The following is a 14,160-nucleotide window of genomic DNA, read 5'->3' on the forward strand; positions in this document are numbered from 1 at the left end:
ATTACAAAAAATCTTGAATGTTTATAAAAATCCTTATAATCATTTAAATAATTTATAAAAATAATACAAATAATTTGTTTAAAAATAATGAATGATATTAATGATATGACGTAGTTCCGGAAACTTTCTACTTCTCTGTTAATCCGTCTGATTTTACAGTCAGTTTCTTTTGACCGCCCACTGCCGTTTTAAAAAATATCACAAAGGCGAACACAGCAAGTATAAAAGTCTCGTCCGTTTTGTGAGGTGCGCACACAGTCAGCGGAGGTCCGCGATGCAGCGCCAGGCAAAAGTATAAATCCAGCTTTAAACAGCACTAACCTCCTCACATTCAATCCCGTTGACCAGGATGTAGTTGTCACACTGCTTACACTTGACCATTTTGCTCTTCATTTTTCTCAGTCTGTGGGTCAAGGCGGCACGCGATGCAGATCGTGGTTTGCATGTCATGCCATTGCTGTCAGACAAACCCTCTTCACTCTCTGTACACGGATCAAGAAGAGTCAACAAATGCCATGTAAAATCCATTAAAAGCATACAAAAAAAGAAGTGTGCAAACCTGCTTCTTGCAGAGCATCTTTCTCATCCAGATCATCTGAAGACATGGTTCCTGTGGAGGAGGCCTTGGGCAGCTTACGGGTCCCATGAGCTTCAGAGAGGAGATACATGAGTAACATCCAGAGGCAACAGTGATAAAGTTGAGATTTGTTAGAGATTTCTTCTACCTGGGCTGGACAGTGATTCAAGACTTCCAGTGCTGTCTCTATCACTCTGGCCTGGCCGTCCTGTACATTAACACGTCACATGACAATTTTCAGGAGCACTAGAGAAATGCAACAAATTTCATGACAGGAATCAGACTTACGTCCATCTACTAAACTGCTGCTGTGTTTCAGATCATCTGGCAGTGCATATAAATCTTGTTGGATATTGCTCTGTTTACGTCGGCCTATTGGTGGGGATCTGTGAAAATGAAAAGTGAAAAACAGATATTTTATGGATATAGAGAAATCTGCGTCATATCAAAGAGAAAATTAAAAAAATTTGATGTGATTAAAAAAATGTTTTTCAAAATTATTTTAAGACAAGAATAGGTGTTGTTAAATAATTCTAGGACATTTTGATTAATGGTTTTGATCCACTTCAAATGCAGATTACTGTATACTGTTTATTGTTTTAAAGTTTTTTGTGCGCACCAATTATAAATCAATTAGATCAAATACAGTAAAACAGAAATACTGTGAACTATTAAAAAATTTAATAATTGTTATTTCTTTTAATGTATATTAGGCCATTATTGATAAGGCTAAACATTACCCTAGGATATGTTAAGGATATTCAAAAAGACATCAGCATAATGGGAAAAAAACTATCGGCATGCAAGGAATGAGTTGAAACAGGATAGCAAACATAAAAAGATGCTACAAATATGTTAGCACTTGCTGCAACATGTAAGCAATGTGTTAAAACATATAACAGCAGGTTAAAACATGGCAAAGTGTAAAACAAGAGGCTAATAGTGTCAAAACATGTTATCAATGTGTTGAAAAAAATGCTGTGCACTCTTGAGAACACAGTAAAAACAACAATGAAAATGTAAAATATTATTGCAATTAAAAATAATGATGTTATTGTGTTTGTTTGAGAAGGTTAAAAAGTCACTCACTGTAGAGGTTACTGAAATGCTGACATTTGCTATTAATGAGCCAATGCAAATTACAAATGCTAACAGTGTGCTAAAACACACAACAAACAAGATACCAGTGTAAAATATGCAAAAATGGTAACAAGATGCTAGCAATATGTTAAAACATGCTAGCATTGGCTAAATATCCTGGAAATATGTTAAAGCATGCTAGCATTGGCTATTAATGAGCCAATGCAAATTACAATTGCTAACAGTGTGCTAAAACACTCAACTAACAGGATACCAGTGTAAAATATGCAAAAATGGTAACAAGACGCTAGCAATATGTTAAAACATATCAGCAACATGCTATTAATGTGCCTGTAACATGTAACATGATACTAACAAGCTACCAGGGTAAAAAATGTTAGTAATAACAATGCTAGAAATATGTTAAACATCCTAGCAACACGCTGCTAATTTGCCAATGCAAACTAAAACAATGCGCTAAAACACTATATTAATATACTACAGTACCTTTATAAAACATACTAAAATGATAACAAGAAGCTATCAATATGTTAAACATGCTAGCAACATTCTATTATTGTGCTAAAATTGTTAACAGTGTACTAAAATGTGTTACAAACATGCTAGTAGTGTGTTAAAAGTTGCAACCAAGGTGTTAAAACACGCCAGCATTGCTAACACACACACAGCAGCCACCCAAACCAAATTTCTAACGATGCCTTGAAAGCCACACCATCTATATCTAAAACTGTATTAACCTCAAACTACTTTGAATATCTTCAACCTTAAGTATTTCAAATTCTTCAAACTTTCTGCTAAGAATTTTTCACATTCAAGTTTTTTCTACAGTTCAAAGTTCAGATTTTTCTGCAGCATTCAGTGTCACATGATCCTTCAGAAGTTCATCTAATATGATGATTTGATGTTCAATAAGTGTCACTCATAGTAATATCATGCAACTGTTTTATACCTAATATTTTTTATAAAAACTGTGATGAACAAAAAGACTAAAGAACAGTATAGGTCCTCACCTCTTGTTCTGGGGAATGAACTCCTGAAAGATGTAGGTCTGGGGAGGCTGGTCAGGCAGGCGTTTGCCCAGTATGTAGTGCAGGTAAGGTTCCCCTGGCTCACAGGGTGCGCATGTCAGCTGCAGGTTCTGGTAGGCCAGAGGAACCGGCTCTGTCTGCTGCCGCTGGAAATTGAACATTTTCATCGTTGCCTGGCGTAAGAACAAACCACAGACACTGATTAAGAAGGCATGGGTAAATGTAAATATATAAATACAGAGTTCCCACTCTTAGCCAAATGTCCCTGACTTTTATGCATTAAAAAGTGGAAAAGCATATAATAAATAGATTCTGCAGGCTATGTGTGATTCTGCGATCGCTGAATTGAATGTATTGTAAAATTTATTTAGAGAAGATTGCAATTTTCTTTAGTGTTAACATATTTCCCACAGATGTTGGCTAGCTAGAATGTTGTTCAATTGTCATCGAATTTGCCTTCTGCACAGTTTTAAATTAAATAACACTTAAATGATCTAGACTTAAAAGTCTAAAGCGCATGGCGCAAAAGCATTAAGGCCGTGTCTGAATCCACTTTTGCTATTTTAAGGATGATGTTGATGATGTTATTGTGTTTGTTTGAGAAGGTTAAAAAGTTACTCACTGTAGATGTTACTGATATGCTGACATATGCCAGTAAATAATACTAGTAATGTGCTAATACATGCTATTATTATGTTAAATATGTAAAACATGCAAAAACTGTGACAAGATTATAGAAATATGTTAATAAATGTCTCCAAAACCTGATAGGTGGACAAATCTAAACAAATATAAAAAAATATATATAATACTACTAACAATAAAAAACATTATAATACAAATGCAAATGGCCATGAATAAACTGAAAAAAGCCCCCTGGCATGGAGGTAGTGGTTGTTATATTTATGTAGCAAATAATAAATTGCTAACACTTCATAATAACTACACATTATGAATCATTTATTAAGCATTAGCAAACAGTGAATTTATTATTTGTTAAGCATTAACTCTGCATTAATAGATGCTAGTAAGCTGTTTATGACTGCAGATACAAATGCTCTATTCTTGACTTATACACTGTAAAACCCAACAGTCAACTTTATCAAATGAAATAAGTGTAGTTAACTCAAAATTGACTGAAAGTTAATTCTACTCATTTGAAAAGAGTTTTGAACTCAGTGTTGAAGGTAATGAGTTAATAAAATACCTCATTACTTCAACTTAAATAGAGTAAGTCCACAGTACTCAACAGGATTATTTTTTTAACTTAAATGGTTTGTTGCAATATATTTCCTCAAATGGTTTGAGTTACCTTAACTTTTTGGGTTTTTACAGTGTAAGAATATATATATATATATATATATATATATATATATATATATATATATATATATATATATATATATATATATATATATATATATATATATATATATATGTGCTTATTGGTAGTATTTTTATACTTTGTTAATTATTATTATTTTTTATTACTAAATTAAGTATTGCATTATTTACAAACCAGTTATTTAAGAGAACCTGCATAGGCGCATATCTAACTTGCTCTGTGCTGCACTTTAGACCAGCTTTTGCTTGGTCAATGGCACAGTCTATTTCAGCTTCTCAAAATAGCAACGCGCCAACAATGCACCTTAACACACCGGAACACCCATGAATCCACAAAGTGGCACAAATGGATTTGCTTTTCAAACAACGAGTCGCAAAATGTGAAAATTAGGGTTGCGCTGGTCTGAAAGGAGCAAAAAAATCACGCCAAACACATATGGTGCCTTGTTACGCTGGGTGTATGATAGTTTTTATTTGTATATTGTATGCTTTTGCCCAGTGTGTGACAAACAAAAATCCCCGATATTCTTTGATAATAATAATAAAAAGATTTCCATGGGAAATCTGTGGATACAGTACTGTATGTACATTTCTAAGTGGTCAATATTCATTTGTTGGGGCATCTTTTGGATTTCTATAATTATTACTTAAAAGTGTAGTCCACTCAAACGTAATTAAATTTACTCCCCCTTAATTCCAAAATTTTTTTTAGAATTTATTTAGATATTTTGAAGAATGTTGGAAAGCGGTAGCTACTGATATCAATAGTAGGGGAAAAATATAATGGAAGTCAACCAGTTTCTAACAATCTTCAAAATATCTTCTTTTGTGTTCAAAAGAAATAGGAAATTAGTTAATAATCTTTGGAACAAATGGAGGATGAGTGAATGGTGACTTTTAATTTTAAGGTAAGCTGTCCATTTTACAGTGCAAAACAAAAAAGCCTTCAGTTATTATATAGTATTTTGGTCTCTAGAAATTATTTTCAAAGGTGACTAACCTCTTTGAGCACAGTGTCTCCTTGACAGATAAGCTTGCGGATATGGACGATGATCTTGCGCTTCACCTTGTCCAGCTCTTTCTGATGGTTGTTTGCTTCACTCACACACTGTCTGTACAGCACCTCAGTTTCTGTTACCTATACAATCACAAATGAAGAGTTTGGATGAGAACGTGCTATTTGAAAATTTCTTCTAAAATCAGCCATTTTTCTCAGGCTCACGTTTATGTTCAGTATTTTTTACTTTAAGGGCAATGAAAATAACCTATTCATCACCATAAGTTAATGATTATTGGAGATTTTGCATCTAAACTCTTCAAATACACCATATTCAAAGAATGTTAATGAACATAACGCATATATTTAGACATTTAGCTATCAGAAATAGTTAAACAAGGAATAATAGTGAATCAAAGTCTCACTAAAATGTTTATGGCACTTTTTTACCATTAAGGAAAAGTATATAAGGTTAAATTTACTATGTTTTTGGACGGTGGTACTTTTGCAATTATCTTAATTTACTGTTATTACTGTTACGATTACATGTAACTAGCAATAAAGATACTGTAAAATGAAGTAGATACTATAATCTCATTGAAATGTTTGTACCCACTATTTATTTGCTTTAAATTGCCTTGAGATTCTTTACAATTTTAATGTCCTTTTTGAATTTTGAGTGGTTCTCATGTTCAAAAATATAAATAAAAATCATGTCATCATGTTTTCCCTTCACTTTTTCCAGCAAAAAGGTTCTGTCAAACAATTTTATTGAGTGGACAAAGAAATAACTGTACAATATAGCAACGTTGATACAATATTCTTATAAATATGACTAATTTTGTTTTGGATTCTTTTTTGTCAACTAGTTTTAATTGAAGTTAAAATTTTGTTAAATTTTATTTTGTCTGGTCTCCATTAAATGGTGAAATAAAATGTTTGTGATCAAAAAGCTAATTAACTGAAACTATAAAGTTCCTTAGAAATATTAGTTACATTTTTACAAACTGTACAATTACATTAAGCAACTTTAAGCAATAATTAAAATTGTATGTTTATCAAATTCATTTTAATTCTGTTCAGATTTTAAAAATGTGTGATTATGTCTTTTAAAAATGCCTTTTTCCATTATGAATTATAATTGTTCTCAAAAGGGGTGTCACGGTGGCACAGTGGGTAGCACGATCGCCTCATAGCAAGAAGGTCACTGGTTCGAGCCCGTCAGTTGGCATTACTGTGTGGAGTTTGTAAGTTCTCCCCGTGTTCACGTGGGTTTCCTCCGGGTGCTCCGGTTTACCCCACAAGTCCAAAGTCATGCGCTATGGGTGAATGAATAAGCTACATTGGCCTGCAAGAGCACTGGGTGTTTCCCAGTGATGGGCATCCATTGCTTAAAATATATGCTGAATTAGCTGGCGGTTCATTCCACTGTGGCGACCCTTAATTTATAAAGGGACTAAGCCAAAAAGAAAATGAATGAATGAATGTTCTCAGAAGTACATTTTACTAAAATAATAGGCCTATTTTACACAATTGTATTTATTTTTGGCTCTCAAATGTTTTTTTAAATTATGAAACAGTTTTTTGTTTTGCATCACAAAAATAAAATATACCCTAAATTTGTCCTAGCAAGCAAATATAGCAGGTAAACTACCTTCCTCCAATAATATCTTAAGTGTTAAGCTAGGCAACTCTCAGATATCTAACACTGATAAAAAAAATGACCACCAGTAATTGAACTGAAAAACCATTATGCTTTGTTCTCTTTTGTTAATGTGAAGTTACAAAACGAGGAATGACCTTTGTCTGTGCGTCATCTCTTGACTTCCTCCTCTTGTCCAGGGTCTTATAACCGCCGGTCTCCTCTTCAGCTTTGGCGGTCATGGCTTTGGCCTTCTCCAGTTCCTCACAGCGCTGCGTATACTGCTGCCGGGCTCTCTTCAGTGCCGACACCGCATCATGCTAATGCACAAAAACACATCAGTAACATATATCAGCAAAAACAGTGCCACTTTATATTAGGTGGCAATTAAGAGGTGGCAATTAGGTGGTTAAAATTAAGTTGTTTTTCGTTAAAACAAGTAAGTAAAGTGTATTTATAAAGCACGTTTAACTTCAGTTTGGCATCGACTAAGTGAAAAAAAAAACACACACACTATAAAACAGCAAAATATCAATAAAATTATTAATAAAATAATAATATGAACAACAACAATGCACAATAAAGATTAAAAGCCTGGGAAGGCAACATTACAAAAATGTGTCTTAAGTCTGAATTTAAAATAGAGAGAGAAGAAGCACTCATAATGCCCGGTGGTAGCTGGTTCCACAAATGTGGAGCAGCGACTACAAAGGCTCATTTAAGTCGTGGTCGAGGAATTTGTAGTAAAACATTGGTCGCTAGTTTCAGCTTGGCGCAAGAGTCGTTTTGACATTTTAAATATAAAAACCATACTTTCATGCCTTCTTCATCTCAGGGTTTTTTTTCAGTTTATTCACGACAACTTGCGTTTGTATAATGTTATTATTATTATTAACAATATTATTTATTATATGCATATTCATATTTGTTTTATTAAAAACAAGCTTAGATTTGCCCACCTGTCAGGTTTTAGACCACATAGGGCATAGCATGTGTATTTGGATATAACTCAGTTTTTTGACTACACTTCGTTTTTATTGTTCATTTATTTGTTTGAGGGAAATTAGAACTGACTTTAGAAATAGTTTTGAAACAAATCTTTGGCTTAATAAACAAAATTAATTATGTATAGGCTAATAGATGTCTGTGCGTACAAGAAGTTTCCCTATCCACGAGAGTGAAAGTGAAAGTAAATAATGAGGAGGCTCATCTCTCATTCTCGTGCTGTAAATGCTCTGTTTAACTGTTTTCTCGCTAGTTAAGCGTTCAGTTTTTCCACTTACAAAGTCCGTCGTGCTAAGCAAATGCACCATGGCACGACGCAACTGACTCTTAAATGGAATGGGAGATAAGACTCTCAGTGGTTTATTCTCAAACACACCTATAACTCAGTAAGAGAATAAGCTCAACTCTGTAGGACCACGCGCCGAGGCGCAAAGCGGATTTTTCCATCCTTAAAATAGCAAAAGTGGAATCTGACACGCCCCTAATGCATTTGCGCTCTGTGTTTTCCATTTTGCGCATGGATCGTCAAAATAGAGCCCTTAGTCTTTTAACTAAAATTCCATTTTAGTTTAAGTCATACTTTAGTCTTCTGAATCATTTTAGTTTTTAGCATTATTTCCTCCCAATATGGTTTACAGTCTTTTTGTCTGACATCAAACGTGAATCTTGTTTTTCTCTCAGCTATGGCTATCTCATTATAGTTTAATGAATCTGACAGACGCCCCTATGGATGATGATGATGTAATCGCATCCAGCATCTAGTCGATCAGTTACTTTTCAAATGTGTGCATCATGCATCACACACCAAGATTAATTCTGATTGGATATTTCAATCACATTCTCGTCTCGTTTTTATTAGTCAACGAAAATGTCAGTATATTTTTATTATAGTTGTCATCATCATCACTTAATTTTTATTTAGTTTTCATTGCTAAAAACTAGGTGCTTGCCCATTAAGTGCTTTTAAAAAACAAGAAGTAAAATCTAAATTCTAAAATCAACTGGAATCCAATGAAGGGATGCTAAAACTGGTGAGTTATAAGCAGGTTTTTTGATGCCTGTTAAAAGTCTAGCTGCCACATTTTAAACCAATTACAACCACGCTAATGACGATTAAAGGAGACTAATTTATAAGGAATTACAATAGTCTAGGCGAGATGTGATAAAAGCATGAATGACTTTTTCCAGATCTAGGAAGGAAAGTTTGGATTTACATCTGGAGATGATCCTCAGCTGATAGTAACTATTCGTAATGACTGAGCTAATTTGTTTTTCTAGACAAAGCTCAGAATTTAAGAGAATTTAAGATTTTTTTTACTTGAGATTTAACATATACAGTTAGGTCAATAAATAGTGGGACATTGACACAATTCTAACATTTTTGGCTCTATACACCAACACAATGGATTTGAAATGAAACGAACAAGATGTGCTTTAACTGCAGACTGCCAGCTTTAATTTGACGGTATTTACATCCAAATCAGGCGAAAGGTGTAGGAATTACAACAGTTTGCATATGTGCATCACACTTGTTAAGGGTCCAAAAGTAATTGGACCAAAAAATAATCATGAATCAAACTTTCCCTTTTTAATACTTGGTTGCAAATCCTTTGCAGTCAATTACAGCCTGAAATCTGGAATGCATAGATATCACCAGACTCTGGGTTTCATTCCTGGTAGTGCTCTGCCAGCAACTGTCTTCAGATCCTGCTTATTCTTGGGGCATTTTCCCTTCAGTTTTGTCTTTAGCAAGTAAAATTGTGAAGTGAAATTGACTTGGCCATTGCATAACATTCCACTTCCTTCCCCTCAAAAACTCTTTGGTAGCTTTAGCAGTATGCTTTGGGTCATTTTCCATCTGCAATGTGAAGCGTCGTCCAATGAGTTCTGAAGTATTTAGCTTAATATGAGCAGAAAAATATTGCCTGAAACACTTTAGAATTCATCTTGCTGCTTTAATCAGCAGTCACATTATCAATAAATACCAGAGAACAAGTTCCATTGACAGCCATACATATCATCGCCATGTCACTACTACCACCATGCTTTACTGCTTAGGATCACACACCTGGTCATGGAACAGCTTAGAAGCCAAATGTCCAATTACTTCTGGACCCTTAACAAGTGGGAAGCACATATGCAAACTGCTGTAATTCCTTTAGCATTCACCTGATTTGGATTTAAATACCCTCAAATTAAAGCCGATAGTCTGCAGTTAAAGCACATTTTGTTTGTTTCATTTCAAATCTATTGTGTTGGTGTATAGAGCCAAAATTGTTAGAATTATGTCAATGTTCCAATATTTATGGATATAGAGATTTAACATATGGTGTACAACTTCCCAATGCCTCAATATAAGACACTCTTGTTCTAGAGGGGCCAAAGAGAATCATCTCAATATTGTCATTATTTAGCTACAGGAAAAACTAGCTCAATAATCTGCCAGAGGGGTAAGCAAAATAAACTTATTTCAAACCAAGATTATTTTACTTAGCCCACTGGCAGATTATGTGACTTGTTTTGACCTATAATTTAAGAAAACAAATCTATATATTTTACTTGACTGGAAAATGCTTCTTCATTATTAGATATAATATAGAAATATTGAATTTTTACATTTTTGTTCAGATAAATCAGGAAAAAACATTTTTGGCAGTGAACTAACCATCCTCTTCTGCTCCTTCGACCACTGCTCTTTGAATTCCCTCCTCCACTTGTCGATCTCGTTCCTCTTGGCTGACAGGGCCTTCGGGATACAAACACATCACACTTTACATTCATCAGATATAGTGTATATAGTATATTTGTTTGTAAAGATAGCTAAGATGTTGGATGGAGGACCTGGTAGCAGCGCTGTTGTATGTTTTCAGCACTTTGTTTGGCTGATGCGCTGGTTTTGAGATCATGCTCCAGTGCCTGTGTGTAGATGTTCTGTAGAGGCATCATATCCTGCCCAAATAGATCAATCAAGACAGTTATTAGACAATTACGCAGCATAAAACAAAATAACACTTAACATTTACACTTGCCACTTGTCAATTATAAACCAGCTGACCATTCTGAGAACGCGGTATGGTTTAATGTGATTGCAAATTCATAAAGAGTGTGTTGTAATTATTTTATTATGTAATAGGCGTTATTGTGATGTTTTGATGTGAGGAGCTTATTATAAGAGTGTTTCTCAGCATCTAGGATTAGCCTGGTTTACCGTTAATTACGCATATTATCTCCATTTGGGGTCCCTTTTGAAAATGAAATGTGCTAAATGTCTTATAAGAATGATTTATTAATTATTCCTGTGGTTTTCCATCAAATCAATCCCATCAGATCAAATACTTAAAAGAAAAGAGAAAAATATATATAGTTTAGCAGTTTTATTGTTGTTATATGAAATAGTATAACAAGCTAAAATATTAAAAACAAAATCAGTGATAAAATGTGTTTTCTTATGGAATAATTAACATATTTCAGGCTTCAAAAAAGAACTTCATCATATCAACTTAACCATCCATGGACTCTTTGAAATGCACAAAATTTAAACAAATGTTTAAACATAAATTACCATTACATTTTTTCCAATAAAACTAACAATCCATCATTTGATTCATTTAAAAACACACTCCTTTGAAAAAGACATTAAAAAAAGACAAATAAAATAAAATAAAATAATTTATATACACACACACACACACACATACATACACATACATTCAATCTGCTATCTCTAATAGCTGTGCGATATTCTGCAAATAACAGCACTCGTCCAGCCTCTTAACCCTTCACCCTTGTGTATTACTCCACCCACATACAGTGACAAACAGAAGACACTCTACAGCAGGGCTATTAAATTGGCAGCCCTCAGGCCGAACCTGGCACTCGAGGCAATTTGTTCCGGCCCTCCAAATATTGTGACCAAGACATAAAAAATAAATTTAGTTACAATGCACTAATATCGTTAATAGGGATGCAATGATTAGCCGATTTCACTATTAACCCCGCTTTAACTCATTACAGTTAATTAATCGTAAAGGCTTCTCAACGCCGCGTTTCTACGCGACTAATATGCACGCACATTGGATTAACTATAGCAGCAGGCTGTTCACATATTGTGTATTTTCCGCACGCAAGTTCATTGTTTCCAACGGAGATGTGCGCATACTGGGAGCGGTGCGCGCACGGCTCGTAGAGCGGAACGATGCACTCGCGCCCTCCAGGTGCACACAGTAGAAGTTATCTGATGCTGTAGCGGTGAGAGTTGTGCGTGGCTTTCAGTGCAATGTAAACAAAAGATACATTAGACGAAATATTACAAATTATTTAAATGATTATGTATGCATGAACGCAGATGATAACAACAGTTCATTTTTTATACTTACCTAATATAAAGCTTAAATTAACATTAAACCAATTTTTTTTTTTTATTCTTATTTTTATTTATTTTTTTCATTTGTTCTGTCATTTATTTTCATTGTAAAAATATCACTCATGTTATAATCAAAAACTTTTTTATTTATTTTTAAGTACAAAGAGTGAAATTGACTATTTTTTGTGTTTCATTAATATTTTGTGCTGTATTTGGTTACTGAGCGACAATAAACAACAATTTAAAGTTTTCTTGAAATTTTCTGAACTAGTAGTGTTTTAAATGTAGTAAATGCATAATAATCGTGATAACCGTAAAAGATTATTCTACAGACTATAATTGTACAACCAAAATCTATAATCGTTGCATCCATAATTGTTACGCAGTTCAAAACATAACATATGAATGTGTTTGAATGTAGAAGAAGCCTACTTGAGCAATGCACTGATTTTGTTGTACTTTGAAATACAACGTTTGAATATGTTTGTAAAAAAGCCACATTGTACAATTCTGTGATGTTGTGTAGTTTAAAAATACAATATATTAATGTTTTAACGTAGACATCACCTATATTGCAAGTAATATCTCTCTGGCCCCTCATTTTGGATGCTTTTCATGAACTGGCCCCCATGACAATCTAATTAAATAGCCCTGATCTACAGTTTGACAAATATTGCTGCTGTTGGACAACATAATGTACTTTTGAGGCTTTTCTAGTTGAGAATGTAGTTGTTTAGATTGCAACTATGCAGTTTATTTAGTGGGATAGTGCCTATTTTAAAATATTTATCATTTTGGAGCATCAGATTCAGTGCATAGGCCGCCATCAGCCTGAGTAGACCAAAGAAAGTGACGGTTGATGTTCTGCCACAAGATGGCAACAGAGACCTTAGGTATTAAAAACAGCATTTTCTCATAAAACTACATAATAATAATTAACATCCTTAAAACTATGTACATTATATTTTTGACGTCGGTTGCGGGCCGGAGGGAGGAGGAGGGCGGGCTGTAAATTACACTCATTGATATAAGTATTGCAATGTGGTTGTATATTGTCACTAGTTAGTGCACTAAGCCACTCTCCTGCAGCCTCCCACACCAGTGCTGATATAAAGCCCCATTGCACTGCTACTCATGTGATATTATATATATGTATATATGTGGTGTCACGAAAGTAGACATTCATGGATTGATTCAGGAATGAGTACTATAATACATATTGTTATTGAATTCTACAGCCACAAACAATCCATTGTGAATTTTTAATGTTTGCTTTTTGCTAGTCTGAATGAAAACACGGTGGCATGGTAGCTCAGTGGTTAGCACTGTTGCCTCACAGCCAGAAGGTCGCTGGTTCAAGTCCTAGCTGGGCATTTCTGTGTGGAGTTTGCATGTTCTTTCAGTGTTCGCGTTGGTTTCCTCTGGGTGCTCAAGTTTCCCCCACAGACCAAAGACTATGTGCTATGGGGGAATTGGGTAAACAAAATTGGCCATATGAGAGTGTGTGTGATTGTGATAGTGTATGGGTGTTTCCCAATATAGGGTTGTGGCTGTAAGGCCATCCGTTGCGTAAAACATATGCTGTAAAGCTGAAGGAAAATGAATGAAAGTGCAACTTTTTGACACTCTTGAAAGATTTTATATATAGACAATGGTGTGTTCCAAACTGGATATATCTCCCTCAAATGCATTTTGGAGTGAAAAGAATCATGGTCGACATTTTGAAATGTCGTTCAAAACTGGCCCTTTCGGAATGGAGGTTTTCGAAGGGTACAACTGATGGCCCCCATGATCCTTTGCGCAGGGAAGTCGTTTGGTGTCGAACAGCTTGAAACAGTGTCTAAAAAATGTGCCGGTAACATGTGCGATGATTTTAAAGATGTGAGACGCGAGCGTAACATTGACGTGTTTACATTGAAAAAGAATAGAAAAGTAGCACATTCTGTGTGAAAGACCAATAATGGCATCTTTTTTAAAACTTTAAAGCTGAAAAGTCTGCCTTTTCAAAACACCGTTATCATGTAAATGATCAGTCAAAATTTAATGTTTGTTTCACTTTTAATTCAAAATGGTGCCTTACATATTGATGTGTGGAGAAATAAA

At 34.5% G+C, this 14,160-nt stretch overlaps 1 protein-coding gene across 1 annotated transcript in view; it reads right to left on the reverse strand.

Annotated features, from left to right (window-relative positions):
* gmip (GEM interacting protein) overlaps positions 1 to 14,160 on the reverse strand; it is a 63,086-nt gene that overhangs the window by 22,474 nt on the left and 26,452 nt on the right. Inside the window, exons 7-15 of the mRNA XM_056454114.1 lie at positions 10,536 to 10,643; positions 10,360 to 10,440; positions 6,848 to 7,009; positions 5,051 to 5,188; positions 2,689 to 2,879; positions 866 to 963; positions 726 to 785; positions 560 to 649; positions 322 to 482 (exon numbers count right to left, since the gene is read on the reverse strand). Of these exons, the coding sequence (XP_056310089.1) occupies positions 322 to 482; positions 560 to 649; positions 726 to 785; positions 866 to 963; positions 2,689 to 2,879; positions 5,051 to 5,188; positions 6,848 to 7,009; positions 10,360 to 10,440; positions 10,536 to 10,643 (1,089 nt within the window). The remainder of the gene's footprint in view (positions 1 to 321; positions 483 to 559; positions 650 to 725; positions 786 to 865; positions 964 to 2,688; positions 2,880 to 5,050; positions 5,189 to 6,847; positions 7,010 to 10,359; positions 10,441 to 10,535; positions 10,644 to 14,160) is intronic.

The sequence above is a fragment of the Danio aesculapii genome, chromosome 3 (assembly GCF_903798145.1).
Source record: "Danio aesculapii chromosome 3, fDanAes4.1, whole genome shotgun sequence".
NCBI classification, from domain to species: Eukaryota; Metazoa; Chordata; class Actinopteri; order Cypriniformes; family Danionidae; genus Danio; species Danio aesculapii.